The following is a 26861-nucleotide window of genomic DNA, read 5'->3' as shown; positions in this document are numbered from 1 at the left end:
TAAACATGGAGCGTTAGGGAGTGAATGTGAGCTCAGTGTGCAAAGGGCTTCCCTGTGTGTGTGTGTGTGTGTGTGTGTGTGTGTGTGTGTGTGTGTGTGTGTGTGTGTGTGTGTGTGTGTGTGTGTGTGTGTGTGTGTGTGTGTGTGTGTGTGTGTGTGGATGCGCTATCAGTGCTCAAGTGTTTGTGTGTGTATGCGGATGCTGTATCAGTACTGTGTGTGTGTGTGTGTGTGTGTGTGTGTGTGTGTGTGTGTGTGTGTGTGTACATGACAGAGCACCAGCATGCAGTGGCCCTGCCCTGTCAGTGTGTGTGTGTGTGTGTGTGTGTGTGTGTGTGAGGATGCTGTGTCAGTACTGTGTGTGTGTGTGTGTGTGTGTGTGAGCATGCTGTGTCAATACTGTGTGTGTGTGTGTGAGTGTGTGTGTGTGTGTGTGTGTGAGTGTGTGAGGATGCTGTGTCAGTACTGTGTGTGTGTGTGTGTGTGTGTGTGTGTGTGTGTGTGTGTGTGTGTGTGTGTGTGTGTGTGTGTGTGTGTGAGCATGCTGTGTCAGTACTGTGTGTGTGTGTGTGTGTGTGTGTGTGTGTGTGTGTGTGTGTGTGTGTGTTGTGTGTGTGTGTGTGTGTGTGTGTGTGTGTGTGTGTGTTTGTGTGTGTGTGTGTGTGTGTGTGTGTGTGTGTGTGTGTGTGTGTGTGTGTGTGTGAGCATGCTGTGTCAGTACTGTGTGTGTGTGTGTGTGTGTTTGTGTGTGTGTTTGTGTGTGTGTGTGTGTGTGTGTGTGTGTGTGTGTGTGTGTGTGTGTGTTTGTGTGTTTGTGTGTGTGTGTGTGTGTGTGTGTGTGTGTTTGTGTGTGTGTGTGTGTGTGTGTGTGTGTGTGTGTGTGTGTGTGTGTGTGTGTGTGTGTGTTTGTGTGTGTGTGTGTGTGTGTGTGTGTGTGTGTGTGTTTGTGTGTGTGTGTGTGTGTGTGTGTGTGTGTGTGTGTGTACCTGAGAGAACACCAGCACACGGTGGCCCTGTTCTTTCAGTTTTCTCAGCATTTTCTGCAGCAGCATCAGTTTCCCAGAAGACTTTGTGAGGCCAACGCCCTCATAAGCCCCGTTTGGAGTCTTAGGGGCCTCCTACAAGACACACACACACACACACACACACACACACACACAGAAACACACACACACACAATGTTAGTGCTACAGCACATATGTACTAAAATATGTACTAAAGAACTGATGAGTTAGATCAAGTATGTTAGAGAAGGGAGAACGGGAACCTGCCAAACTCAGTGTATGTATGAAAGAAGCTAAAACATCTGGTCCATTCTATACAGTATTGTGTCATATTAACTGACCAATAATGTAGTGTCTCTTTCAGACACAAGGTGGCAGCATTTTATGTATTTGTCTATGAAACAAATCTAAACAAAAGAATACAAAAGGGTTATGCATTTTTTTTACAGTGGTTGGAGCAACACTAACAGTATAGGGGTGTGTGTGTGTGTCTCACCACAGAGGCCACAGGAAAGAGGTAGGGGTGATTGCAGCATTTCTTCAGATCCATCATGATGTTGAGCAGAGAAACCTGGTTCCCTCCACCCTTAGAGTTTAGCGCCTCAAAATTCCGTGTGAGAATAAACTTGTAGTATTTCCTTTTCAAGACGCACACACACACACACACACACACACACACACACACACACACACACACACACACACACACACACACACACACACACACACACACAAAGGTTAAAATAAACCAGCCTTCTCCTTCTGCAGTTACCCAAGTCCTGTCACCCCACTTTCCTTACTTAATTATATCATTCTCTCATTCTCCACCATCCGCCTCTGTAACCCCAACATACCCAGACTTTACTTCACTGGGGACTTCACACATGACTATACCCCCCCCCCCCCCCCCCCCCCCCCCCCCCCCCCAGGTGTGTGTTGGGGGGCATCGTCCCTCACTTCTGCATGGGACTGAGCTCCACACGCACGATCAGCTCTGTTTTGGCAGGCATGTTCTTGAACACGTCTGCCTTCAGCCGCCTGAGCATGTGTGGGCCCAACAGGTCATGAAGCTTCTTGATCTGGTCCTCTTTGGAGATGTCGGCAAACTCCTCCAGAAAGCCCTCCAGATTACTGCAGAGGGGAAGAGAGAGAGAGAGAGAGAGAGAGAGAGAGTTCTGTATATGTGTGCTTCATTGTGTACTTAAACATTTTTCAAAAAATGGTCAAAAAATTTATTTACAAAACATATGTATCGTAATTTATGAATGTGCCAAACTATTAATCTCAGTGAATGAGATTAAGTAAAGATTTAGAGTTTAGGGTTAGTCTTGAAGCACATTCAGGTAGTCATAAAAGACACGTCACATGTTTGACATCATCTCATGACAACCAAAGGTATAAACAAGATAAATAGTGCATAGCATATTTTTCAGGGATTGTTAGGAAGTGTGTGCGTTCTTGTCCTCACTTGAAGCGGTTTGGGGTGAGGAAGTTAAGCAGGTGAAAGAGTTCCTCTAGGTTGTTCTGAAGAGGCGTGCCTGTTAGCAGCAGCTTATGGTCAATCTTATAGTCATTCAGGCGCCTGAAAAACTGACCACACACACACAAGCTCGTTTCAGCTTTTATAACAGAGCCTTTTTAACACACTCATTGAACTATTCACCGAACTTTTATTGTGAATTAAGTTAGCTACACTAAATTAGAATCAAATAGGGAGTAACCGCACTTGTGTGAACACAAAACTCAAGCACCCAGACACACAGTGCGCACACACACACAGATACCTTGGACTGATTATTTTTGAGGCGGTGAGCTTCATCCACCACTAGACAGGCCCACTCTATGGACTTCAGGGCCGTCTGGTCTATGGTCACCAGCTCATAGGAGGTCAGCAACACGTGGAATTTAATAGGAGCTTCTTTCTGAGAGACACAGAGACAGGATAAAAATCTGAACATACTCCTGTGTTGTCCCCTCGTCTGGTTCATCTCCTCTCCTTTCTCCTCTAAATCTACTTCTGTGCTTCGCCGCACTCTTTTGCTATCCGCCCACTCTCTTCACGCTGCTTCGGTCTAGTGGAGCAGCAGGGAAACATATCTAAGCGCCGCTCAGCGATTCTGAGCAAGCCGTCAAGTCCCCCCGACTGACAAGCGGGAGAGAAAATTAGCAAGACAGCTCTCAACACAATGGTGACTTGTCAGAGCACCGAGGGGCCATCTGAACATTGTGCCACTGCAATGAATGGTGAAGATCACTGCTACTGGGTCTAGGTACTTAAAATACCTTTACCTACTCCTCTCTCTCCTCCTCTCCCTGACCCTCAACTCCTCTCCTCTCCCCTTCTCACCCGCAGTTTGAAGGCCTTTTTCCCGCCTTTTATGGCCGTGTCATCGAAGGAGAACTCGTTCTCGCGGATGATGGCTCGACTGTCTTTGTCTCCCGTGTAGGTGACCACGTAGAAATCCGGAGCCCACATCTCAAACTCCCTCTCCCAGTTGATAATGGTGGAGAGGGGGGCGCTCACCAGGAACGGCCCCTTAGTGTGGCCCTGGACCGTAGACACAGAGAGAGGTTACACGCACCGAGACACGGAGAATGACTCAAGAGTCACATAAACGTCATCAACCATCAGCCCGAACAAAAATTCCCTCTCAAACGTGACCGTTATCTGGACCAAATGCGCCCGCGGAGCCCTGCGAACCTCTTTGAACAGCGAGTAGAGGAAGACGATGGTCTGGATGGTCTTGCCCAGGCCCATCTCGTCGGCCAGGATGGTGTCGGTGCCCTGAGCCCAGGAGAAGCGCAGCCAGTTCAGGCCCTCCAGCTGGTAGAGGTGCAGCGTGCCCCCCGTCACCGTCACAAACTCGGGTTGCTCCTCGTACTTTATCGTGGGCTGGAGGGGGGCAGGAGCAACAATTTGGAATGACACCCATCAGGAAGCGACCAGATATTCACCAGGAAACGACCTGATTTTCACCAGGAAACGACCTGATTTTCACCAGGAAACGACCTGATACTTCTCCACTGGAGTAAGAGATGGGGAGAGGGAGGACGGGCGGCCTCCGTACTCACGTCATTGACAGGAGTGCCAGGAGCTTCGTCGTTCTCCTCCCTTCTCCTCATGCACCTCGGCTTGTCCGGGTCCTCCTTCATCACCTCCTCCCTTCAAGACACGGCAAAGACTTGTCCAGTGTTCGGGGGTTTAAGTGGTTTATAAAACACACAGCTAAACAGAAACATTATCCATGAAAGAAATTCAATTACGCAGTGGTTATATTGTACTAAATATGAGAATGCATAAATACATAGATCAATGCTTAGAAGGGCCCAGTGGCTGAAATGGGATTCAATGGAACGATCGTCCTCTTCACTCGTTCATCTTACTGGTACCTGTGTCTCCAGTAAGCTGCCTTATGGATGCCAAACTCTGGGATGTCCAAGTCATCCTTCTCCCACGTACACTGATCATAAGTTAAGTCTCTCCACTTCACCAGGTAGTGGTAGTTCCCCTTCTTATCCACACTACAGTCACACACACACACACACACACACACACACACACACAGGTCAATGTTTGCAGAAGGCACAATAGATTATCCACAAAATCCTCTGCGCGTATGTTACCTGGCGCTGTACACATCAGGGCTCACCTGTGGTTAATTATCCGGTGCACCATCATCCATTCGGGCTTAATGCCGTAGCGATAATACTTCTCCTCTAAGATGGCATACTGGGGGTCTTTGGCTCGTCGTTTCTCACTCTTCCCAGAATCCTCCTCTCCTCCTGAGCCGTAGTCTAGACTGGGCGGCTCGTCCATGTCGGTCTTCCGCTGGTAGTTACGAAACATCACGGAGTGGAAGATCTCCAGCTAAGGACGGAGAAATGAAAGAAAGAAAAGGATGCTGACGATGTTTTTCAGTCCCGAACCCTCCATTCTTAACACTCCCCTGTCTGTATTCTCCCCCCATTCCAATTCTCTAGTTCTGGAACAGTATGGGTCACCAGCCTGTGCAATTCTGTAATAAAAATGGAATGTGTTTTTCTGCTATCCCTCTCTCTCGCTCTCTCTCTCTTACACACACACACAGACACACACACACACACACACACACACACACACACACACACACCTGAAGCTCAGTGATCCATGTACAGTGCCAGTAGGACTGTCCTGCCAGCTTCACGAAGAACTCTCTCTCGGGACGGCCCTTCATGGGGGGTGGGGGCGGAGCATCAGGGGGAGCATCTGGGGGTGGAGGAACAGGCACTGGGGGCGGAGGCTCCCCCCATCGCCAATGCAGTATCTTCTGCACCCGCCCTTTGATGGGCGGACACTGAGAGATGCATAACAAAATTGACAAATGACAGATGCACCGGACCATTTGTGGCATGTCATAATGCATTTTTTTTATTTCAGTGACACAATTGATTCAAGTCAGTTTAAATCAGTTTGTGCCGATAAGGTACAGTTTGTCAGTATTGCATCACCTGATCTCAGTTCAGTTGAGCCTGCCCTATACTCACTGTGCATCGGGGACAGAGCCATTCTCCATTGGGGATTTCAGGCAGAGGAGGGTTGAGGCAGTGAATGTGGTAAGAGGAAGGGCAGGAGTCACAGCATAGCAGTTCTCCCCCATCTTTACACACACGGCAGAACTCCATGTGGTCATCCTCCTCTTCCTCTCCTCCCCCTGGTCCTGTGTCCGGTACCATTCCATCGTCACACTCTTCCTCAAACTCCTCAAAGTCCTCCTCCTTAGCCTCCCACTGGATCCCTTCTTTCTCCTGGTGGAGGGTGCATCCCAGAATTATGAGGTGACTTTCTATCTCAAATTAAAACTAAGACACAGCTATGGGTAAACAAATTAAAAGAAGGTTCATAAACTGACATTTAGAAAATGAGCTATATGCGAGTGATGAATTTTAAGTGCATGACTGTAGCCTTAAGAAGCCATTTAAAAACAACTGCATTTTTACAAAAATGAAACCTGGTTTTCCCATTTATCTTTGACACCTTTTATTGTCACAACAATAAATCAAGTAATTTGCCCTTTTGATCTGACCACTGCAGGAAAATGAAATGTTCTAAACTCATCAAAACATTTTCCTTACATACATTTCCTTAAACATACTGGAGGGTGACTTACGCAGTGGGGGCAGCTCCACTTGCCCTCTGGGGCCCTCTCCAGTTCGGGCTCCAGACACACCAGGTGGTACGCTCTGGGACACGTGTCACACAGGATGATCTCCCCACCCTGCTGGCACACCTCACAGTAGTCCTGATGATCCGTCTCATAGCCGTCCCCGTCCTCCTCTCCCACCACTGAGAAAGGGGGGGGGGGGGGGGTGTTAAACATCCCAGTCGCTAACATACAGACCTGACATAACCTCCAAGGTTCTTCCATACTATAAAGACATGAACCCTCCAAGCACACTAAAAGGAGAAAAAATGCAAATGTCACCTACATTTTTTCTTCTTCTTGGCCGGACGGCCTCGTTTGTTCTTCTTGACACGGCCGGAGCTGTCCGAGCGCACCGAGGAACTGTGCACGCTTGAGTTCTCCTGCTCGGAGTCGTCGTCGTCCACATCTTCACTCTGCACATATACACACACACACACACATAAACTTACAGAATAACCCTTAAATGAACAGCAGACATGTGCATTTTCACTACTTATTATTGAGTATCGCCATTATCATGCACTTTTTTGTTTGTTGCAACTCAAATAACCTCTGGGATACACACGCACAACACTCGCCACACAGAAGGCTTTACAAATCTACATCGGAGGTTCCCTGCCTCTAGGCCTGGTGTGCCAGAATCAGTGATGTCAGTACTTAGTAACGCGTTACTCTAATCTTACCACTTTTTTCGGTAACAAGTAATATAATGAGTTACTATTTCCAGTCCAGTAATCAGATTAAAGTTACTTATCCAAGCAACTGTGCACGTGAACCTGTGAGAGCGGCGAACGCGTTTTACACGTCATTCTTTGCAGTGTTCTCCATAACGATATGTGGTAGTATAAAGAAATACCCCTCAAAAACAGGGGAAGGAACATTTACCTGATTAATTTTAATGTTGCTTTGTGTGCCAGGTTTGAAAAGTGCTGGAATTTTGGCTACAGTACTGGAAAATGCTTGAAATTTTAATTGTATTTTCTGACTGAATAGTTTGCTTGTATTACTACGTTTACAAATACATTTACAAATAATACAGCACAGCTACACAAACGTGATGTCAGGAGATACATTATTTAAATGTCAGGAAATGTATCAGAAACGTAACTATGTTACTTTTTAAAGGAGTAATCAGAAATCAGATTACTTTTTCAAGGTAACTAAGCCATCACTGGCCGGAATCCAGCACATCTGACCGTAAGATCACTAAACTGTGAAGGAATGCAAATCCTCTAGGACCAGACCTGGCTACTCTTACCCTATATCCTCGCTCCCTGAAGAACTGGCACACAGGGCTAAAGGCGTTCACAAAAATCACATACACACAAGCTAGAGAAGAGCTCTGGGTTGCACTGCCCACCCACCACACAAACCCAGCCTGTCTCCTCACCGAGCTGCTCTTCTTTCGTTTGCCCCCAAGGGCCCCCAGTTTGATCCGGAGGGGAGCCATTTTTTTAGGTTTGGGCTTCTTCTTGTCAGAGACACGAGGGCTCTTACTGCGCTTCTTATAGCCCGGGCCTGTCAGACACAGACGAAGGAGCACTCACACAGGGATGTACTACAGACTCACTCAAAAGTGTAAAGATACACTTATTGGTCAAAAGCAACAACATAAATTACAATGTAAACTAGAGGTGTCAATTCCAGGTTCAGAGATTAAAAGTCCTCACACAGTTCTGGAAAGAAGATGAATGCATGCAATGATTGGCACAGTTCAGTATGATTTACACGCTACTGTTAAAAAGAGATGAGGACGACACCATGTTCCTCCCCACTCACCTTTCCCTTCTTTGGTCTTGGCCTTGCGAAGAGGGGGTGGCTGAGGGGGCGGTTCCGGAGAGGCAGTTGCCGCAGAGACCTGCTCGGCAACAGCCGCTGCCGCGGCGGCAGCAGCAGCTGCCACGGCAGCAGCTGAACCTTTGAAGGGGTTGTTGGAGCTGAACTCTCTCCATTTCGCACCCAGGATGGTCATCATCTTGGACATTGGGATTTTAGGATTCTTCTTAGCTATCATAGGCCTGTGTAGTGAACCAGACCAAAACATAGGCAACTGTCCTAAGTAATGCATGGATGCGTACGACCACTCTCACACATGGCTCCAGCTTCTGTCACTAGATTAGGCTCAGTACCTCATGAACTGGCTGAAGGCCTTGTAGTTGGTGAGCGTCCGGTAGTCTTCCTCTGTGAAGGTATGATCTACATCCTCCAGGCCCCAGTCTTTGGCCAGCTGAGCAGATGTCTTCTGTTCTACAGGCTGAGGGAAAGACGTACCCAAACAATGACAATGACAATGACAATGACCCAAACATGCAGTGTTGTTATATGTGTATCTGGTTGAAATAATAAGTTTCGTTATTATGACGTGTCTGTCATCATGCAGTAACACTGCAGGGGTCTCTATCAAAATTTAGAATTAAACTTCTACAAAGACCAATGAATTAGAACGTGACAAAGGACCGATTTTGTATACAATTTTAAATATAGTTATTTACTGTTTTGAAGTATACAGTTGAAGGGGAAACATCCAAATAGTTTTGTAACAGCATCGACTGTAAAAATGAAAACTGCTATCAAGAGAACCAAGCAGCTGCCTTACTTTAGTGGTCTCCTCCTGCATGCTATCGTCATCAGCTTTCTTCTTCTTCTTGGTCTTCTTTTCTTTCTTGTCTTTATGTTTCTTTTTCTTTTTTTTCTCCCCTCCATAATCGCTGGCCGCGCTGTCCGAATTGACTCCGTAGTCCTGCTCCGAGTCCCTCTCTACGTCACTGTCCTGAGAGACGGAGGTGCCAGGTTAGACTTCAGAGATCATACCAGCGATTGCACTCTATTAAAATGAATGCAGAGGAGAAGGAAGAGGGAAGAGGGTCTGCCAAATGAAACAACATGCTACAAACAACATGCTATAAACAACATGTTACAAACAACATACTATAAACATGTTACAAACAATATACTATAAACAACATGCTACAAACAACATACTATAAACAACATGCTACAAACAACACACAATAAACAACATGCTACAAACAACATACTACAAACAACATGCTACAAACAACATACTATAAACATGTTAAAAACAACATACTATAAACAACATGCTACAACTTGCTCCAAACAACCCACTATAAACAAAATGCTGCAAACATACTATAAACAACATGCTACAAACAACTTGCTTCAAACAACACACTATAAACAACATGCTACAAACAACATACCATAAACAACATGCTACAAACAACATACCATAAACAACATGCTACAAACTACATACTATAAACATGCCACATACAACATACTATAAACAACATGCCACATACAACATACTATAAACATGCTATAAACAACATACTATCTTTTTGCGCTTGCGTGGTTTGACGGTCTTGCCATCTTTGTCTTTCTTCTTTGTCTCCTTTTTTTTCTTGGGACCTCGCTTCCTCTTTCCCAGGCTGTCCCGATCCGAGTTCTCCCCCCCATCCTCACCGCCATCTACAAGAAGCCATTGAAGGACACCGGGGGGGTACGTAAGGAGAATAGCGACTAACGCTACTGATGATAATGCTTTACAAAGCCTACAAATTATCCCTTCAAAAGCTTTCCGATGCAATTATACCCAACAATAGTTTGACACTTGGGAACATCACAGGGGGTGCTAGAGCAGCCACTGATGCTGAGGAACTGTCTTATTCAACTTTTGACCCACACTAATCTGCAAGGTTTAACATGTGATCTTCAAAAGCAACACAATGCATGCAGTCTAACTACCCCAGGGGACTTTCAATGAAAGAAAAAGAGTTCTGGATGCTCAACAATAGATGACATCCACACATGTATCATCATTCCAAATAATAAATATTAAAAATGAACATGCATTTGTGCAAAAGACACCTAGAGCTATGTAACCGATACAGATGTTATACTGTATCCTTTCCCTTTTTGTAATTACTGACCATATTTTCTCCTGCATACAATCGAATGACTCAAATATATTTATATACATTTTTTCAATATTTCCATAATCATCTGACGCAACTGCCATTGTCTTAACTGTGCGTGCATATATTTTTTTAATTAACGACAGACATAGGCACAGTAGCCTACACTATAAAGAAATAAGTTAATCTTATAAAGCGTTTTCATGTTCAAGACGAGATGTAAAGACATGCACGCTCTGGCAGCGTATCGGTTCATATAGGAAGAGAAAACCAGCTCCATACTATCGCAGGCGGTCGCCATTGTACTTAATAAATTACTTCGATTTTCTTGTCTGCCTTTGTCGGTCAGACGCAGCGGGCGCCCGCGCGAGGCTCTCTGCATTTTTTCCCGCTCAGCTCGCTTCATGCAGCCAGAGGCGGCAGCAACAAGCACTCGGGGCTCGGTGATTGTGAGGCCGCAAGCCATGCGTCGCAAAGCGATGAACTGCGACGACTAACCCCCCCCCACCCACCACCGCGAAGTCCTACACCTGGGACCAAATCACCAGTCAAACCGATGCCGGAGGTCGCTGGGGGTTACAAGTGCAGGAAGGGACGCATAAATTGATTTGTGCACTTGTTCAGCTTGGGAAAGAAGCACTTTTTGAACAATAAAAAGGGCCGATGTTTAACACACTGAAACTCTGTTTGACACTTTTAAAATATGCTTTCAAACAATCCTCGCAGAGCAACCTAATACTGGCTATATCAAATGTCAAATTATTAAATTATTTTTGTCTAACTCCACGTTTCTTCGTCTTCATCGGTGCCCTTATTAAATACGTGCATCATTTCCACATACCTACATTTAGTTTAGCAACACCAACATAAGAAGACATAAGATATACATATTACAGTTTTCTAGAAACAACTAGATATTGTCTGTCCTGCCTTGAACGATCGCTGTCGGAGTGACAGTGGGTCGGGTCAAGTTTATTTACATTCTGTCACAACACTGCACAGATCAACCGGTAGTCCTGCTCTCTCGTCTTCTTCAATTACTCCAAAGCCATCGACATTCATGGTTTGGGACCCTTCTTATCTGCTTATGTAGATAGCCTACAGTAGCTTGTAACCTTCACAGCAACCAACATTACGTGGTGACATCCATAAAGTAATTAATCATTAGGAAGATGAACACGGCATAGAAGGATAACACTGATTCATTTAAAGGAATGCGAAAGAGAAAGGGGACTCGTAAACTTTTGTTTAAACTCTAAACTCCATGCGAAAAGCGCAGGGTTATCGTATGGATATGGAGGGCTATAGAAAATAATGCCATCGGCGAGTACCGTAGAAAGCAGGTTACTTAGAAGTGCATGTGTTGTAACTATATTAACGATTAGCTTTATGAGTACGTTTTGTGCGTTGCTGTATTCCTTCCCTAAGCGCGCTCCCGAGTTTGCCAGTGTCTGTACAGTACCTGGCGCGGCAAGTGTTGCAGTTTCTCTAGGCGCCGCCGGCGAGTTTATGTCGCTTGCGTTCTCGTCTAGATCCCCGTCGTCTTCTTCTTCTTCATCAAAATCTCCTCCCTCGGAATTAACCACCATGCCCTCATCTTCCTCACAAGAACGGAGAGGAGAGGACATTATATTCCTGTCACCGACCCCGTCCTCGAGATCAAAAAGTGTATTCCTTCCGAATTATGATATTTATTTAATATTCAAATCGTCACACAAAAAAGTGGGGGGCGTTTTGGAATATTTTACACTACAAGGCAGAGAAACAAAGATGGCCGCCCTTATATTTATTTTTTAACAACCCCCCCAATAAGAAAAATCCCCTTACATAAAAAATGGCTGACTATATTATTTCAGAACGCCCCCCCTCCTCCTCCTTTCTCTCGCTCTCTCCCTTTCTCGCACTCTCTCCCGTCTCCCCTCCCTCCTCAAAAACATTCACATTGTTCCAGCAAAAGGGGGTGTATAGCTGATTCTAAGTTGTATTTTAACTCGTTCACTCTTTTCTCTCACTCGATTCGTCACACAGACTTGCCTGGTAACTGTCTCGATTTTCTGAGTGCACGGACGCTAGTTACTCGCGCGCTTTCTGCACTGCAGAGAGCCACACAAATCTAACAAATATGGCTACCTTAATATTCTTAAAGGCCCCCACCAATGTATAAAAACTATTTTGGAGCGAAGGGGTTGTGCTATGGGGTTGTCTGAAGACTGGGAAGGGGGTTGGGGAGCTATGCCGCAGCCATGCCCAGATTTACATCAGATTGTATTGCTTAAAAATTAACCATTTGATGTGTGGAGGAAACAATCCGTTTGCTTATTCGTCTTTAAAAAGTGTTACTAAAAAGAAACACTGGAAATCTATAAAAGTACATATTCTCCATTCTGATGATGGCTTTCAGATAAAGACAGTTGTAAGGAACACATGCGAGGTAGAACAAAATATATCCAGTAGCAGTGTCCGAAAGGGAACTTACATGACAATACAAACTAATAAATGAGCTGATATTAAAATCATGCATATGCAGGCAGTGTCTGCAGTATTTTTTTCAGTGTGTGAAAGAATGTTACTTTAGCATATCAGTCAGTAATTCCTTGGATGACACACCTTCAATACCTCCTATTGAGCAATTGCCACTGTATGCAGTCTTTTATAGAAGATGCTATCTTTGTTGAGAAACATTGTGACATCAGATAGGTGAATCACTTTTTATTATATTGCAAAACATGGTAGCATTATTCCAGTAAGATCTGGGTCAGAACTACTGAATTTTTAAAGTACATTTGCCATGTCAGTCTTATCATGGTGAGTTGTTATGTTTTGAATGCCTTAACACATCAAATATATTTCTGGATACTCTTTTTACACTGTTTTCAGATTGTAAACTTGTAATAAGAATTACAAACGGATTTTACATTCTTAAAAACAGGGATGCTGTAATATAGCATTTAGGTGGCAATGTCAGCTCTTACTTTGTATACAATACTGAAACTCTTAATCTTAGGTCAGAATTCCGTGAGATCATCATTGAAGTACAGACATATGGACAGAGAGAACAAGTCACGATCCATGCGAGCGTCAAAGAATTCCTCATCCTCATCAGGAATGCCATTTTCACTGAGGGTCTTACTCATGTCCAGGCTCACGCCATTGTGCTTCCAGGTGTAGCTGTGTGCATGGGAGTTGTAGTGTAGGTAACGCTTCAAAATCTCATCCAGAGTTTCTTCAGAGCATACCTAGTGAGTAAACAAAGACAAAACCTTTATGCTATCTCTGATGTTATAGAGATGTAACGCAACACTAAGATTTTATTAAGTTAAAATGCATGTGCCCAAATTCCTCCACTGGGGCTTATATGAATTATATAAGCAGATTCTCCCATATCTACCAAAAGAGAGAAAAGGAATTTGTGTCAGTTTGATCCAGTGGTGGTGCACTGCCAAGAACCACTGGAGAGGGAGGGGAAAGAGGGGAAAGGACAGAATGAGGGTGGTTGGGGTGGGGTGGGTAGTATAGGAGAAAGACAATAGGAACACGCCGATAAGCCTTTGGACGATGCAGATCCACCCAGTGCCAGATGGGGCATTTGGCAGGAGCCTGCTTGCCCACCCCATAGTGCGGCTGGGGGCCAGTGATCTGCAGCCCTAAAACACCAGCCCAGTCTTGGACTAATTCGATGGCCAGAGGCGAAACATCAGTAAAATTTCCCTTTGTCAAACAGGAGAGGAATCAGATGCAGAGAGTGAGGGGAGGGTGAAATGAGCATGGTGGGGGGTGGAGACACAGACCAACCCTGCCCTCTTCAGTATACAAAAGCGCAGTGCAGCTAACCTACTTGACAAAAGGAAAATAACAGAAGCATGTAGGATTCAGTCTTGTTTGCATATGCTCGCACACACACAGCATTCACTGATGCTCCTACACAAGGCTTCTTTTCAAAATAATTAATTTACACGGGGCTTCACGTTTTTATACTAGCAGGGAAGTGCACAATTTTTTTTCCTGGCACCAAATATTTGCATGACAGACCCCACTACACTTTGCCAAGTTGTTTGGCCTACTTCCAGCCTTTGCTCCTGGGAGGTGAGGGTGTTGATAATGCGGATCCAGCGGGGCTTGGCAGAGAGCAACCCGACCTCGTAGCGGTTATCCTTCCACCACGGCCGGCCGAAATCATTACACCAGTCAGTGCGGGGGCAGGGAGGAGGCACGTGCACGAAGCGCCCTCTAGGGGTGTAGTATTTCACGCAGCCAGATAACGGGTCAACATGAGTAAGGATCTGAGAATATAGATGACACGAGAATGTAGTACAGAGGTTTCTACTAGACCCCTATACTGCATATCGGCCTACAGCCATTAGAGTCATTCGGTGCTTACATCTTTTGTTTTTGGGTCAAACCAATGACTGATATCCTTCCCGGCACATTCAATAATTGGTTTCAAAAGTACATCGCCTATAAAAAACAAACATAAAGCGAAAGAGGCCCAAGGTTATTCGCAGCGCGTACTGTAGATTTATGCACAGGAACATTGATACAGCCTCAGGTTTGCAGATGCTTTAATTAAATGAAGCAAATTGCGACTGTGTAATAGTGCAGATTATCCGCAAAGAAAGCCTAAAATAAGTCACTCACCTTTGTATTCTTCAACTAAAGGTGTCAAGTTATAAACTTTACCCAAATAAGACACCCACAAGTCTCCTAATGTGCTGTGCAGGGACACTTCATTCGGTGTGAAATACTTTGGTCGCCCCATTTTTATGAAATTGCCAAAGCAAGTCAAACAAAACAATTTAAAAATAGCATTTGCAAACGAATGGATTGTATTAGCTAGCTAGCCAGCGCTAGTTGCAGTTGTACGCAACGTGGTTACTATAGCAACCGCAAGGTACGACGTTACAGCCAAGATAAAGCGCTTAAGTGCGATATTTTTTAAGCGCGATGTTACTATTTAAAATAATAATAATGATGATGAAACGTAAAACTGCCGGTCGGTCATCCATTTGTATTCTTATTTAGGAGTTTAACAACATTCTGTGACGTGTTTTCCAGAATGTTAACTTTAACAAAAGTTGCACCGCTGCAGCGGAAAGGTTTGCTTATTCCCGCGCTTCCCAACCCTTACAGCACACGGGGCAACTGCAGGATGCCCGAGTTTAAAAGTTTCACCAGCAATATACTGTGGGCGACAAAATCCTCACTATGCTGCACACTAAAAAACAAAAGTCTTGACCAATATTAACCAGCCCCAGTCTCTAGTGATTTGGGTTAGAGAGGAGGAAAAAAGACCCACACCGGTATGTATTCTGAACATCCCGTCTTATTTTAAATAATTCTCCTGAAAAGCAGAACTGGATATGCTTGTCCTAAGAAAGCATAAATCAACCAAACAGACAGAAACAGACAGTTGATAATCAAGTTCCTTAAATCACTCCGTTCGAAGGAAAAGCTACACTGGGGCATGCAAGTACCGAAAGGCCAGTGAGCTACCAGCTTTTAATCACAGCGTCTTCATGTGACACAAAAGCATCACCAAAAGTTCACCCATTCTGTCAGATATGCTTATACCATAGGGGCAATTCCTGATCACACTGCTCATATAATATGTTGGTTGGCGTCCCCTCTAAAATTGAAACGAAACCTACACCACTGGGTTATACTGATCAATAGGGCCTGGTGTTTTTTGAATTCTAAACAGACAAAAAACAAAAACAACCAACAAATAAAATGTTCAAGTTCAAGTATAAATGTGGTTACAAATAAGATGGGCATTGCTGAACAAATGAAGGTGTTGGAAGTTCTTGATTATAGCAAGACTAGGATTCAAATCTTCATAACCAGTTTGAAAAGGTGGTGGTGTTGGTAAACAGTAAGATGATCAAATCTCACAGTGCAGCACGCATATCTGTCATCACCCTACTCCTTCGGTAACACTAATAATCTGTTCTACAATCAGCATACAGATCAGTCAACAGAAACAAGAACATCTTGTATCAATGGTGCAAAACACCACTCTAAACAGCAGCCACAGCTGGGTGCTAATGGCGCCCCCTGGTGGAACATCTTCAACTTGCTAAGCAGTGAGTGAGTTACAGGCCAGGCTTGTCAGGTCCTTTGCATCCAAAGAAGTGGTCGCATGGACATTCCCTCTAGACTGGTAAACTACTCCAAGCTATTAAATGCTTCAAATGTGCCTTGCAGATCTAACCTGGAGTGTTAGGACTAAACCATGTGACCCTTACATCAGATTTAATTACTGAAAATATGCTGAAAATACTTGTTATGGTTAACTACTCAACTAGGCAAAACCTACACATGTGAAAGAGATATGGCACAAAAATGCAAAAGCAAAAAGAAAATATTACAGTGAGATCAGACAGTGGCTGATAAATCTGAAATGATTCAGCCTTAAGAAATACTCCATACTAAATAAGACTTCATTCACAACCTTGAACTGCCAGGGGCAAGCACCCATTACCATGTCCCTTAAGAAAGCCCAAGAGCCAGTTGAAGAATAAATATGTTCTTTCCCCAGTCCTCCTTCGTGGGCTTTTTTATGAGTCCAGTCCATTGCCCGTATCACGCCTTCCACATGTAGTGGCACAGCTGAATTAGTTGAAGTTGAACTTGAAATGGAAGTTGCTTCCTGACTCAAAGGGGTTGAAACCAAAGGGCCAATGTCCACCCCCTCCTCCCCCTCCCTGCTGGTTCTCGGGGTCCAAGGGGTCTTCACCAGAGTCAAACTTCTGCCGCATCTCTGCAAGTCACATGATGCAAGAATTAGATAAAGCAAATCTCACTTTTGCTATCCACACTTGTACCAATTTCATTCTCATAAAAATTATTATAGACCTCTAAATGAATAGAGCTTTCTTTAGCTGACCAGTTAATTTAGATCCTAAATTAGATGCCCCCCTGACCCCGACTAGTGGAATAAAGCAGTAAAGATAATGGATGGACGGACGGATGGATGGATGGATATATACGGATAGGGCTTCTCTACCTGGATCTGTAAGCACTTCCTTAGCTGAGGCTATGTCAATAAATTTCTTCTCTGCCTCCTTCTTTTCCGCTTCAGACTGGAAGTTGTCTGGGTGCCACTGTTGTGCCAGTTTTCTGTATGCTTTAATGATTTCTTGTTTATTAGCAGTCCTGGGTACAAATAAATGAAAATGTGGATGATGTTACTTGCACCGAGCAGATTGCAACACAGTTTGCCTCCCTTCCTTTGTGAATTACACACTGTATAGATCTTGTGAAAGTGAAAACATGAAGTCACTGAAAAACACACTGACCTCACTACAAACCAGTATATATAATATTCAGCAAAACCACTAGTGTTAGAACAGCAGGGCAGAATTTTGTAAAGGTGTCATCACCATACCTGCTCACTCCCAGGATTTTGTAGTAATCTCTCTTGCGGGAGATCTTCAGGAGCTTCTGTGCTCGCTCTAAACCCTCACGAATCTCCTGGCTATCCTGGTCAAACTCCCTTGCTTCCTGATAATCCTCCACAGCTGAGAAGAGAGAGAAGGAGAAGGAGAAGGAGAGAGAGAGAGAGAGAGAGAGAGAGAGAGAGAGAGAGAAGGGAAGATAATGACAAGAGAAAAGGAAGAATGACAAGACAATGTGCAATATCCTCCATATACAGAAAGCAGGTGACATGCTTGCTTTCAAATATACTCAAGCAGAAAAGTCAAACTACCTTTCTCATAGTCTTGCAGCAGAATGTAGGCCTCAGCTCTGTCCCGGAGGATGTGGATATTCTGGGGGTCTCTCTGGTGGGCCTCCGAACACGTGTCCAATGCCTCCTCTGCCTGTTTAATCTACAGGGAGCAGAAAATGGAGAGATGCTGAACTGAAATGACAGAGACTATATTTAAACTGGAAAATCCATTCATATCTATCTGCTGTCTTCAAAACAAATAAGCGTACTTTTCCTTAATAAAAAGTATAATAATATGAAGGCATTTTCTGTCTAGGTAAGCGTATAGCATTCCAAAATATGTCTGAGGCATTTGTAATACACACAAGGAAGGTTAGAATAAGGAACATGGGTAATGGAGTTCTAAATGTGACTTTAGTAGAGCACTTTCAGAGAAACTCAGGTGTTTCTCTACTTCCCACTTTAACTGCAGTGCAAATGGTCGCCTGCTGCATCATGCAATGTAGGGTTGACACAAAGTGACCGAAAACACATTGCCATAACACAGACCTTCACCAAACAGAAGCAGATCCTCTCCTTGGCTTTGGTGGTGTAGAATGGACTGTTTGGCTCTGTCCTCGTAACCGAATCATACTTTTCTATGGCCTCTTGATATCTGTTATACAAATATAGGAATGTTGTCAAATTAAATTCACCATTTCCAAAAGTGTATGAGAAACCTAAACGTAGCAAGATGTAGGCCTGCACACACATTCCAATGAGTACAGCCATGGACATTTAGCGCCACTCAGCTGTAATCTCTCCAAAAGCAATGACACCTTTTCCTCTAATGTATCATTGGTTGTGTGGCAATGTAGAGCAAACGTGAATAAAAAGAGTCCTTAGCTCTCCCTTCCCTTCCCCAGCTTTATCTGAAAGGAGTAAACCAAAAGAACAGAAGAAGAGAATCTTGCCCTGCTTACCGCTGTTCTGAGATCAGCTCTTCAGCAGAGTCCAGCTGCTTGCTGAGCTTCTTGACCTGCTTGTAGTGGGCAAAACATTCTTTGTCATCCTGATCCAGCTTCAGACACTCCCGGATCTCACTGGAGATCAGAGAAGCAGAGCAGGGAGAAGGGGAAAGATTCAATACTTTAAAATATAAAGGTTTGAAACAGTATTCTAAAAACTAAAATAAAATCTTAATAGGATAAACAGGAGTGGCCACTTGTATATGCAGTGTTAACACATATGACATGATCCTTCTAATATGTGTGCGCAAAAACTGCAACTATTGAAATCCATTAGACTATGACCCTGTGTGTATGTGGTGTCTAGGTGTGTCTGGTGTGTGTGTGTGTGTGCGTATGTTGTGCACGTGTGTGTATCTGAGGGCATGTACCTGAGTGAGTCATGGTGTTCTCCCAGGTCATAGAGCAGACGGCTGAGCTTCAGGAAGGCTGCACGGTTGTCGGTGAGGAGGCGAGCCGCAGGCGTCAGATCTAAAATGGCCTTCCTGGGCTCCCCGAGGCGGAGATAGCATTCTGCCCTCAGCTCCCGAGACTCTGGATCCCAAGGGGAGATCTAAAGGACGGATGGTGCACCCAGGTCTGTGCTATCGTGTTCTGCACTTGAGTATCAGTAACAAGCATGTCCCTGCTCTTTTTCCCCTCTGTTGTTTTTTAGAGGTGGAGCTGGTGGCAGACATTTGAAAGCACCTGCATCTGACACTTGTTTAGAGGAAGGAAATCAAAAGAACTTTCTCATACTGCCTCTGGGCACACTGCCTTGACCTGAACAATACGGACAATGGAAATCCTATTGCATTTTTGTTCACTAATGAATCAATGTATTTGTTCCACCAACAGTGTGGTCAAATTACTTCCAAATTTGGTTCACCTACAAGGAAAGTAATAAAAAAGGTCTTGAGGTTGCCTTGGCTTCCCCCTCTACCACTCACCTCAATGGCACGGTCCAGAACCTGGATGGCTGTGATATAGTCCCCACGGTGACTGGCCAGGTGGGCTTCCTCTTGAAGCTCCTCTAGCTCTTCAGCTTTTTGAAGCTGATTAAGCACCTCGTCCATATCTGGGGAGCGTTGTAACTACATAGAAAAAGAAATAAATCAAGCAGGCTATGGGTGGTCAGTAACATTTTCATTTTATAGTAATGGATACATCAATAAGAAAAATACCACATTATATGAATCAGATGTGGATGTAGTAATATGAAAATGGAGGAGTAAAAGTAATCATGCTCACCACTGCTTGGAAGTCTTCTCTGGCCTGGTGGGTGTTGCCCTGCTTAAGGAGGATATTTCCCCTCTGAATCCGGGCCTGTGATTCGCATGCATGCAGACACGTGCGCACACACATGCACCATAAAAAGTGAGCAAGCTTCAACCACATACAATTCTGCAAAACCTATTATTTTGATTATTGCACCACATTCCTTAATAAAATGTATGCTGCCTAGCAAACTTACAGCCAAGAAGTCTGGTTTGAGTTCAATGGCTCGAGTCAGATCTGGCAGGGCTGATTTGGACTTCCCCATAGCCAGAAACACTGCAGCACGCTTGTAGTAAGTCAAGTAATTCTTCGAGTCACCTTCTGTTTGGGGTTGTCATAGCAGGAATATATGAAAGAGAAAAACCTATAGATTATGCCAGCTTAAAAAAAATCACTACCACTTTTTTAACACACAAACAAATGTTCACTATCATTTTTTTCTAACACACTACATCCATCAGCAGTCATTGACTGCATTTTCACTATAGTCCTTAAATCCCATTAGTGCCCAGAATATTTTAAATATTTATACAGGTAATTTTTTGAGATACCTTTTCAGTCAAGTCATTAATTAAGCAGTTTAACATTTTACCCTATTTTACAATTTTCTAAATGGGAGAAAAGAACATGAAAAAACAACCATATTCATTGCCATAACCTTAATAAGATGAATCGTGCCAGCTCAGTATGATGTGTGTAGTCATGTAATCATGCACCTTATTAAACTTACGATAAAATTCTCAGAAGCCATTAACTTTCTTTTCCTTTGACTGTACGCATGTGTCTGTATTTAGGTGTGTATGTGTGTGTGTGTGTGTGTGTGTGTGTGTGAACATTTCTCACCAACAGCCGAGTGGTAGTGGGACAAGGCCTCCGCCAGCTGTCCTGCTGCAAGCAGCTTGCGGCCCATTTCCAGATGCTGCTCGATTTCCACATGGGTAGCACCCAACACACCTGAAACAGAATTTAAATTCTGGCATTTCATTAACCAGGAAGCAAAATAAAACAGGGTTGTCTAGTAGCTTATTTACACTTCATAGTAAAATATCTGCAGACCCCTTCTGTACACCGTTTGGCATGAAGAAACAAAAGCAACATGCACTAACACTGATGTGTAACCACAATAGCAGTGACTGGAGAAAATCATATTTAGCTGAGTAACACCTGAAAACTTTACTCTGAATAAGACCAAATCAGTAATTGTATTATAAACACATTCTTATAAAGTCAAATACTACTAATAAAAATAAAGATCGTGCAATCATATCTGAATGATGAACAGAACATTGTGACAGTAATCCATATATAGTATAGTAATCCATAATGCATTTTCTTAAGTTAACCTGAGCATAAGTAGACGTGGCTCTGTTTATTTGTGGATTTGAAGAACCATTAAATAACACCATTATTATTATTACTTTTAAGGATTATTATTATTTATTATGACTATGTTTACCTCGGTCATTAACAATATTGCTAAGACCATACAGTAGGTCAGATTTAGTAGTTCCACCTAAGACACAACACTAAAGACAAGACAACACTAAAGACAAGCAGCTGATGCTTCCCTATAACCCGAGCTAGTGTACAACAGTAAATAATCCTACCGTCAATCTGCAGGTCCAAGACGACACAGAGCAGGGACATGGAGGATAAGAGACTACTCAAACCCCTCCGTCGTCCCGACTCCATCATTTTAGACGTCAGATATCCGTATTGTATTGTTTGCCCTTCGGTGTACACGCCTAACAATTTGTTGCAGCAATTAACGCACCATTTAATTCCTAAAAATCATTACAGTTTAACATCAAGTTGCTCATATTTTAAGAGTCCGACTAAGTAATATTTCCGACTGCCTTATTAGAACCTAAAACTTAGGTTCCGAGAAGCTTCTATTTGTTTCGATGGTCAACGCCAGGAGCAGGACTTTATCGTATATTATAAGGTTTTTTTATTCAACTGAAGTAACTGGATATAATAGTGATTGTCACCGACAGCTGTCAACCTTTCTTCGGAAACTCCTTTTTGACCGCTTGAGGTAGAATTCAAATCCCTCTCACATATCAGCGTTATGAGTGGTTGGATAGGGCGAGCCACATCCGTGTTCGCAATGGTGTTTTGCCACGAACGTGGTGTCATCTCATTGGCTGCATTATTTTAACACATTTAAGCCACTCCCATGAACATTTAAGGATGGGCATGCTATCTACTGCATCACTCCTGACGTCGCGGTTATTCCTGGGTACAACCACTTTGCCAGATCTATTAATGGTGTTATTTTTGTGAACTAAATGCCGAATGACAGGCTAACGCCTCATTAATCCCTACTCACTGGAGTACATGAAAACAGCAGGGAAAGTTCTCACTGCATTATAAGACAGTTTTGCATTTATTTAACACGTGCAGTATAAAACATAATATAGACTAAAACTAGAACAACAGACAAAATAACTCGTTGCAATTTTTTGACCTTAATTCATGTGTATATGTTAGGAAATCCTAATTAATGACAATTAGTCATGTACATTGTGACTGTTCTTAAAACAATTTTCATAAATGCATATTCCACATTGTGAATATGAATGTGTATACAATGAAAATCAGTCCAAAATCTGTATAAAAAATTTCAATGCATTTTCTGTACAACAGATTCAAAAGCTACTTTTCTTTTGACCAGTATTTTGACCAGTATTTGGCACAGTTTCACTATTTGATTGCAACTAAATAGTATTACCTCAAAGTCTTGAAAAAGTCTAACTATTTACAATTTTGCACTTATAACTAATGTAGAAAGATGCTTATCAACAGGGATTATATTTGTACACAGTACATCAACTCATACTGGTTTGGCTGGTTCTTCGGTCCGTCAGACATATGCATTCTTGTCATAAGTGCTGTGAGCTCCTCTCCTTGACGTTGATGCTGAATATATCGTTCCTCTAGACACTTGGTATGGGTAAGCACTGAGAAGAATAAATATAAGGATGTGACATCATACACATAATTATGCACACGTGAATATGTACACGTGGGTGTATGTGTGTGATAGAGAAAGAGTATCACAGTTTCTCGTTTTTGTCAGATGTGCATATGGTTGCAGGTGAGAGAGAGACTCACGGTTTCTCATCTGTGTCAGACTTGCAGGCAAACACTAGACACACTCCACCGCAGATGGAAAGAGTACCAGAGCACCATCCGATGTACAATCCCTCTCCTATCTCATACCTGTAACACAACCACACTCAATGCAGCAAGATGCAACGTAGCAGGTGCATGAATGTGTGTTTCGTCTAGCCTCTAGAGGGCAGTATTTCTCTAAAGAAACAGAGTAGACAACAACTCACTTTGTTCCTGGGAAGAGTGGATTGAAGAAGTCCTGGGTGATGTTGAATGCATACCATGACACAGAAATCATTGTGCACAAGCCTTAGATGAAGTGGGAAAAGAAAAGGTGATGTGATCATTTGTAATATTTACCAGATCATGTTACATTATTTGTTTGTACCAAAATATAATTTTACCTTGTAAAATAAAAAAAACACCACCTATTCCAGCAATCCTGCCTTTGAGAACATAATTTTCTCCTCCTGCTTTGGAACACTGCATTCCAATTAAAGTTGCTACCAGCCCAAATGTACCCAGCACTACAGACGCGATCATAAGAGCCCTCGATGCCTGGATATATCCTGCAGGACAAAAGAGTTAAGATGAGCGTTCTGTTATTATATTATATTTAATGAGTAGTGTTGTTATTGCGCTATCTAACCAAACATTTTTATTTGACAATACACTTTGGACATAAGGACACTGAATGTTGCGTTTCACTATGCTGAATGGAGCATAGTATCCACAAAGATAAAAAAATATATAAACAAAGGGGTAAATATGCTTATATGCATGTTAGACAACATGTAGACTAATAACCATAACCACTGGAGATGTTATTGTTAAATTAATAAGCAAAATTAGTTTTTTATGTAGTTAAAGTTAAATGTTAAAGTATCAAATAAAGATTAAGATTAAGAGTCTTGCTGGGCATACCAGAGAGCGCAAGAAGTGAGGGAAATTCACGACAGTTATGCACCCCTGTCGAATCCGTTGCACACGACATCCATAAATTCTCATAAATTGTTGAAGTAGTGATGACATTCCCATCCACGGTGGAAGTCTTCCAGTACCGGTTTGGTATTGCAACTCCAACCAGTACCCATCCCAAAAAACCAAGCAGCAATGCTACTACTTCAACAATTGGATCCATTATAGCGTTTTGAATGCCAATGAGTATGCTTAGAATTAATAAATTACTCGGTCCTCTCCTTTATTATGTTCTATGGTTTCAGTACAAGCATATCAGAGTGACAGCATGTTCCATGCAATACTGTCACCACAGGCATCCATTGAGAGAAAGTGCACTCTTGTGAGAAATAATCACTCGCATAGTGAGTTTAAAGCAGCCAGATCAATGATTTATTATATCCGTTTGCCCTCCCCTCCCGTGTACGCACTCTTTTACGATTTATACCCTGAAACTCAACTGGTGGTTATCGGGCGTCACGAAAGTCCAACGTTTGGCCATGACCTTGATAGCACAATGATTCCACAGTGATTGTCTGAGAAACTCAAAGGTTCATTTTGATTGTTTGTTGTTTTGATTTAATCTTGATTTAAACTTTGGGAGACTTCCTATTTGGGAGACTTCCTAAATTATTCCTATCAGACTCATGTCTGTCTACACTTTTCTCCAAAATGCTAAAGCATCCACTACAATAAAAAGTAAACAGGTTATATTTTAACAATATTATGTTTAAACAATATAAAACTTCATTTTAGACATTATTCTAAACCTTTTACCTTTAGTGCGCACAATTTTGATGATGCTTCTCTATTCTTCTGAATTTGCACCTATGTTGATAAATAAATTATTTGTGTTCCTATCTTTGTAAGATTAATTTAGACAGTATAATAATAACAATAATAAATTTTATTTAAAGCACCTTTCAAGAAAGCCAAGGACACACAAGTGCAATTACATCAAATGTCTAAAATTATCCTGTTCCAACTTTAGATTTCAGTTCATTCGTCCAGGTGTTGTTTTGGGATTCTCTTGACTTTTAAATGGAATAGATTATTCATAACTGTTACCGATAGAGACTACATTATTTTTAAAAGATTTTGAGATTTTTTAATCAAGCCTAAAACATATACAATCTTGGCACACCGCTAACACTTCTAAAATTGTAATGGAGAGACTAACAACCCTCTGTCTGTCTTCTGCAAGGTATATTTACAAAATACTGAAAGTCTGTATTCTTGCTTAGGTTTTCAAAGTAAATCCAACCAGTACGTTCCACTAAACGAATGTGCTTTAAAAATCTTTAACATAGTGTATGATTTGTGTTTAGTCAACTATTGTTCATTATTTGAACATAGAACTACAATGAAATTCCTAGAAATAACAAATCAATTTTCCTCAAAGTTGACATTTAATCAATATGACAACCCCAGGTTAACTATGCAATCAGTTCTGAATTTCTTGTTAAGCTTGGAGAACCGTGCTCTGAAGCTTTTCACCTGCTTTCATAAGTAACACATTTTTATGTTGTTCAGCTGAGGCATAATCAACTTCAGTTTGCTGAACTGCTGCACTATATGGTATTATATTATATGCTTTTGTAGTGTTTAAGGTTCAAAGTGTTTAAGGTTTAAATACATTTATTATTCATGTGAATAATGTGGTGATATATTAAAAATGTGTAACAATTCACAGGCAGGGGACATTAGACGTCCAAATCATGTCCAAATATACATGTAAATATACATAGGAAAACCAAAGCTGTTTTCACTGACCTCAGAGCAGAGTTTAGGCAACTCGTTCAAATCTTTTGCACATAACATTCAAAAACACCTGACCAAAGAACAGCACTTGTACTACCATGGCTGATGTTATAAATTGTATTTAGTTGTAAAGGTCATGTTTAAGGTGGGCAATTTTATGAGGGCTATGTTTTATGGCTTTTTGTGGTTTTCACACTATGAACATTTTATAAACCTGAATATATTGGCATTTACACTCCTCCCATGTGTTTGAAGAAAGTTCAGGTAACAGATCAAAGAAAGACTTTGTGGTGTGATTTAGTAACACACAAAGACAAAATCATTGTTTCATGTATTGACTGTCTCAGGGGATCGTGTATATACTGCAGCAGGTGGCCACCTCTGCATATGTATCCTTCCAGCATATAACGTCTCCAACATAGAAAATCAAATTGAACTCTGTTTAGTGTAGAGCATGATAGATCTTGGAAGAACCTAGCTTCATCATTTACTTTTATAGTGGTTAATTAGTAACAACAATCTGCAGTAATAATGACAAACATAAGCTCTCCTGTTGTAAAAATGTCCAACATGCCAAGATGCATTTGGATTTATGTGATGGAAAGGCACTACAATTAAGAATGCAAGACGACAGGCCGACAGACCTCAGAACTGTTAGCTGCTGACCGTGAGCTGAGGCTATGTTCACACATTCAAAAAGTAATTTGTTTCTTTCAAGGCCCACAGCTGTTTAAATTCAGGATGACCGAAACCCTCAGAGCAGAGCGTTTCAGAGTAGGTTTTTTTACACACACACACACACACACACACACACACACACACACACACACACACACACATTTGAGGCAGATTCTCATGTAATTTCAGTGTTCAAGTGCCAACTTGGTATAATTTATGTTTGTTAGAGATCCTGGTCATAGCATTTTCAGAAGTCTGATCTTACCTTAAAATAGCACATTAACAGAGGC

The 26861-nt window shown here is 42.5% G+C and overlaps 4 protein-coding genes across 9 annotated transcripts in view; all 4 read right to left on the bottom strand.

Moving 5' to 3' along the window:
• The window catches only part of chd3 (chromodomain helicase DNA binding protein 3), a 31419-nt gene extending 19169 nt beyond the window's left edge, over positions 1-12250 (bottom strand). For 2 of the 5 annotated variants that reach the window (XM_076971922.1, XM_076971924.1), the window contains exons 1-20: positions 11591-12016; positions 9546-9682; positions 8784-8957; positions 8317-8441; positions 7967-8205; positions 7578-7705; positions 6471-6600; positions 6152-6327; positions 5529-5789; positions 5135-5338; positions 4655-4872; positions 4395-4526; positions 4077-4167; positions 3706-3897; positions 3352-3552; positions 2789-2926; positions 2473-2594; positions 1962-2135; positions 1501-1642; positions 987-1118 (exon numbers count right to left, since the gene is read on the bottom strand). In XM_076971922.1, coding sequence (XP_076828037.1) covers positions 987-1118; positions 1501-1642; positions 1962-2135; positions 2473-2594; positions 2789-2926; positions 3352-3552; positions 3706-3897; positions 4077-4167; positions 4395-4526; positions 4655-4872; positions 5135-5338; positions 5529-5789; positions 6152-6327; positions 6471-6600; positions 7578-7705; positions 7967-8205; positions 8317-8441; positions 8784-8957; positions 9546-9682; positions 11591-11756 — 3282 coding nt within the window. In that variant the 5' untranslated portion in view covers positions 11757-12016. Of the gene's footprint in view, positions 1-986; positions 1119-1500; positions 1643-1961; positions 2136-2472; positions 2595-2788; positions 2927-3351; positions 3553-3705; positions 3898-4076; positions 4168-4394; positions 4527-4654; positions 4873-5134; positions 5339-5528; positions 5790-6151; positions 6328-6470; positions 6601-7577; positions 7706-7966; positions 8206-8316; positions 8442-8783; positions 8958-9545; positions 9683-11590; positions 12017-12162 lie in introns of those variants that run through there. The other 3 variants (XM_076971926.1, XM_076971927.1, XM_076971925.1) reach the window with 2 other exon arrangements.
• Positions 12251-12830: 580 nt separating this feature from the next.
• Positions 12831-15289, bottom strand: cyb5d1 (cytochrome b5 domain containing 1). Of its 2 annotated transcripts, none has more exons than XM_076972807.1 (4): positions 14764-15289; positions 14507-14583; positions 14265-14408; positions 12831-13364 (listed from the first exon to the last, which is right to left on the bottom strand). In XM_076972807.1, the coding sequence occupies exons 1-4, from the start codon at positions 14882-14884 to the stop codon at positions 13134-13136; spliced, it is 573 nt and encodes a 190-aa protein (XP_076828922.1). In that variant the 5' UTR covers positions 14885-15289; the 3' UTR covers positions 12831-13133. The 2 variants fall into 2 exon arrangements, with proteins under 2 accessions (XP_076828922.1, XP_076828921.1); XM_076972806.1 differs by having other exon boundaries at positions 12832-13364; positions 14190-14408.
• A 556-nt stretch (positions 15290-15845) lies between these two features.
• Positions 15846-22153, bottom strand: dnajc3b (DnaJ (Hsp40) homolog, subfamily C, member 3b). Its single transcript, XM_076972805.1, has 12 exons — positions 21666-22153; positions 20902-21012; positions 20255-20379; positions 20032-20106; positions 19731-19874; positions 19173-19354; positions 18757-18876; positions 18344-18449; positions 17834-17954; positions 17513-17645; positions 17132-17280; positions 15846-16885 (listed from the first exon to the last, which is right to left on the bottom strand). Exons 1-12 carry the CDS (start codon positions 21751-21753, stop codon positions 16740-16742), a joined length of 1500 nt encoding a protein of 499 aa, XP_076828920.1. The 5' UTR covers positions 21754-22153; the 3' UTR covers positions 15846-16739.
• A 297-nt stretch (positions 22154-22450) lies between these two features.
• cldn15a (claudin 15a) lies at positions 22451-25600 on the bottom strand. Its single transcript, XM_076972654.1, has 5 exons — positions 24100-25600; positions 23580-23744; positions 23403-23484; positions 23176-23283; positions 22451-23021 (listed from the first exon to the last, which is right to left on the bottom strand). The coding sequence occupies exons 1-5, from the start codon at positions 24314-24316 to the stop codon at positions 22925-22927; spliced, it is 669 nt and encodes a 222-aa protein (XP_076828769.1). The 5' UTR covers positions 24317-25600; the 3' UTR covers positions 22451-22924.
• Between the last annotated feature and the right edge of the window lie 1261 nt (positions 25601-26861).

Source organism: Brachyhypopomus gauderio, chromosome 14 (genome assembly GCF_052324685.1).
Source record: "Brachyhypopomus gauderio isolate BG-103 chromosome 14, BGAUD_0.2, whole genome shotgun sequence".
In the NCBI taxonomy this organism is placed as follows: Eukaryota; Metazoa; Chordata; class Actinopteri; order Gymnotiformes; family Hypopomidae; genus Brachyhypopomus; species Brachyhypopomus gauderio.
The sequence above is the reverse complement of the archived record's forward strand: the minus strand, read 5'-3'. Positions and strand labels throughout refer to the sequence as shown.

Coding starts and splice junctions, on each gene's coding strand:
- cyb5d1 (XM_076972806.1), bottom strand. CDS start 14,884: ATGGGGCGACCAAAGTATTTCACACCGAATGAAGTGTCCCTGCACAGC. Junction 14,584..14,763: donor TTTAGTTGAAGAATACAAAG/GTGAGTGACTTA, acceptor TGTTTTTTATAG/GCGATGTACTTTTGAAACCA. Junction 13,365..14,189: donor CCCAGGAGCAAAGGCTGGAA/GTAGGCCAAACA, acceptor TTTACTCACTAG/GTATGCTCTGAAGAAACTCT.
- dnajc3b (XM_076972805.1), bottom strand. CDS start 21,753: ATGATGGAGTCGGGACGACGGAGGGGTTTGAGTAGTCTCTTATCCTCC. Junction 19,875..20,031: donor GAGAAGACTTCCAAGCAGTG/GTGAGCATGATT, acceptor TTTTCTATGTAG/TTACAACGCTCCCCAGATAT. Junction 17,955..18,343: donor TCTGCTTCTGTTTGGTGAAG/GTCTGTGTTATG, acceptor TGCTCCCTGTAG/ATTAAACAGGCAGAGGAGGC.
- cldn15a (XM_076972654.1), bottom strand. CDS start 24,316: ATGGATCCAATTGTTGAAGTAGTAGCATTGCTGCTTGGTTTTTTGGGA. Junction 23,485..23,579: donor TGTTTTTTTTATTTTACAAG/GTAAAATTATAT, acceptor ACTTCATCTAAG/GCTTGTGCACAATGATTTCT. Junction 23,284..23,402: donor CCACTCTTCCCAGGAACAAA/GTGAGTTGTTGT, acceptor GTTGTGTTACAG/GTATGAGATAGGAGAGGGAT.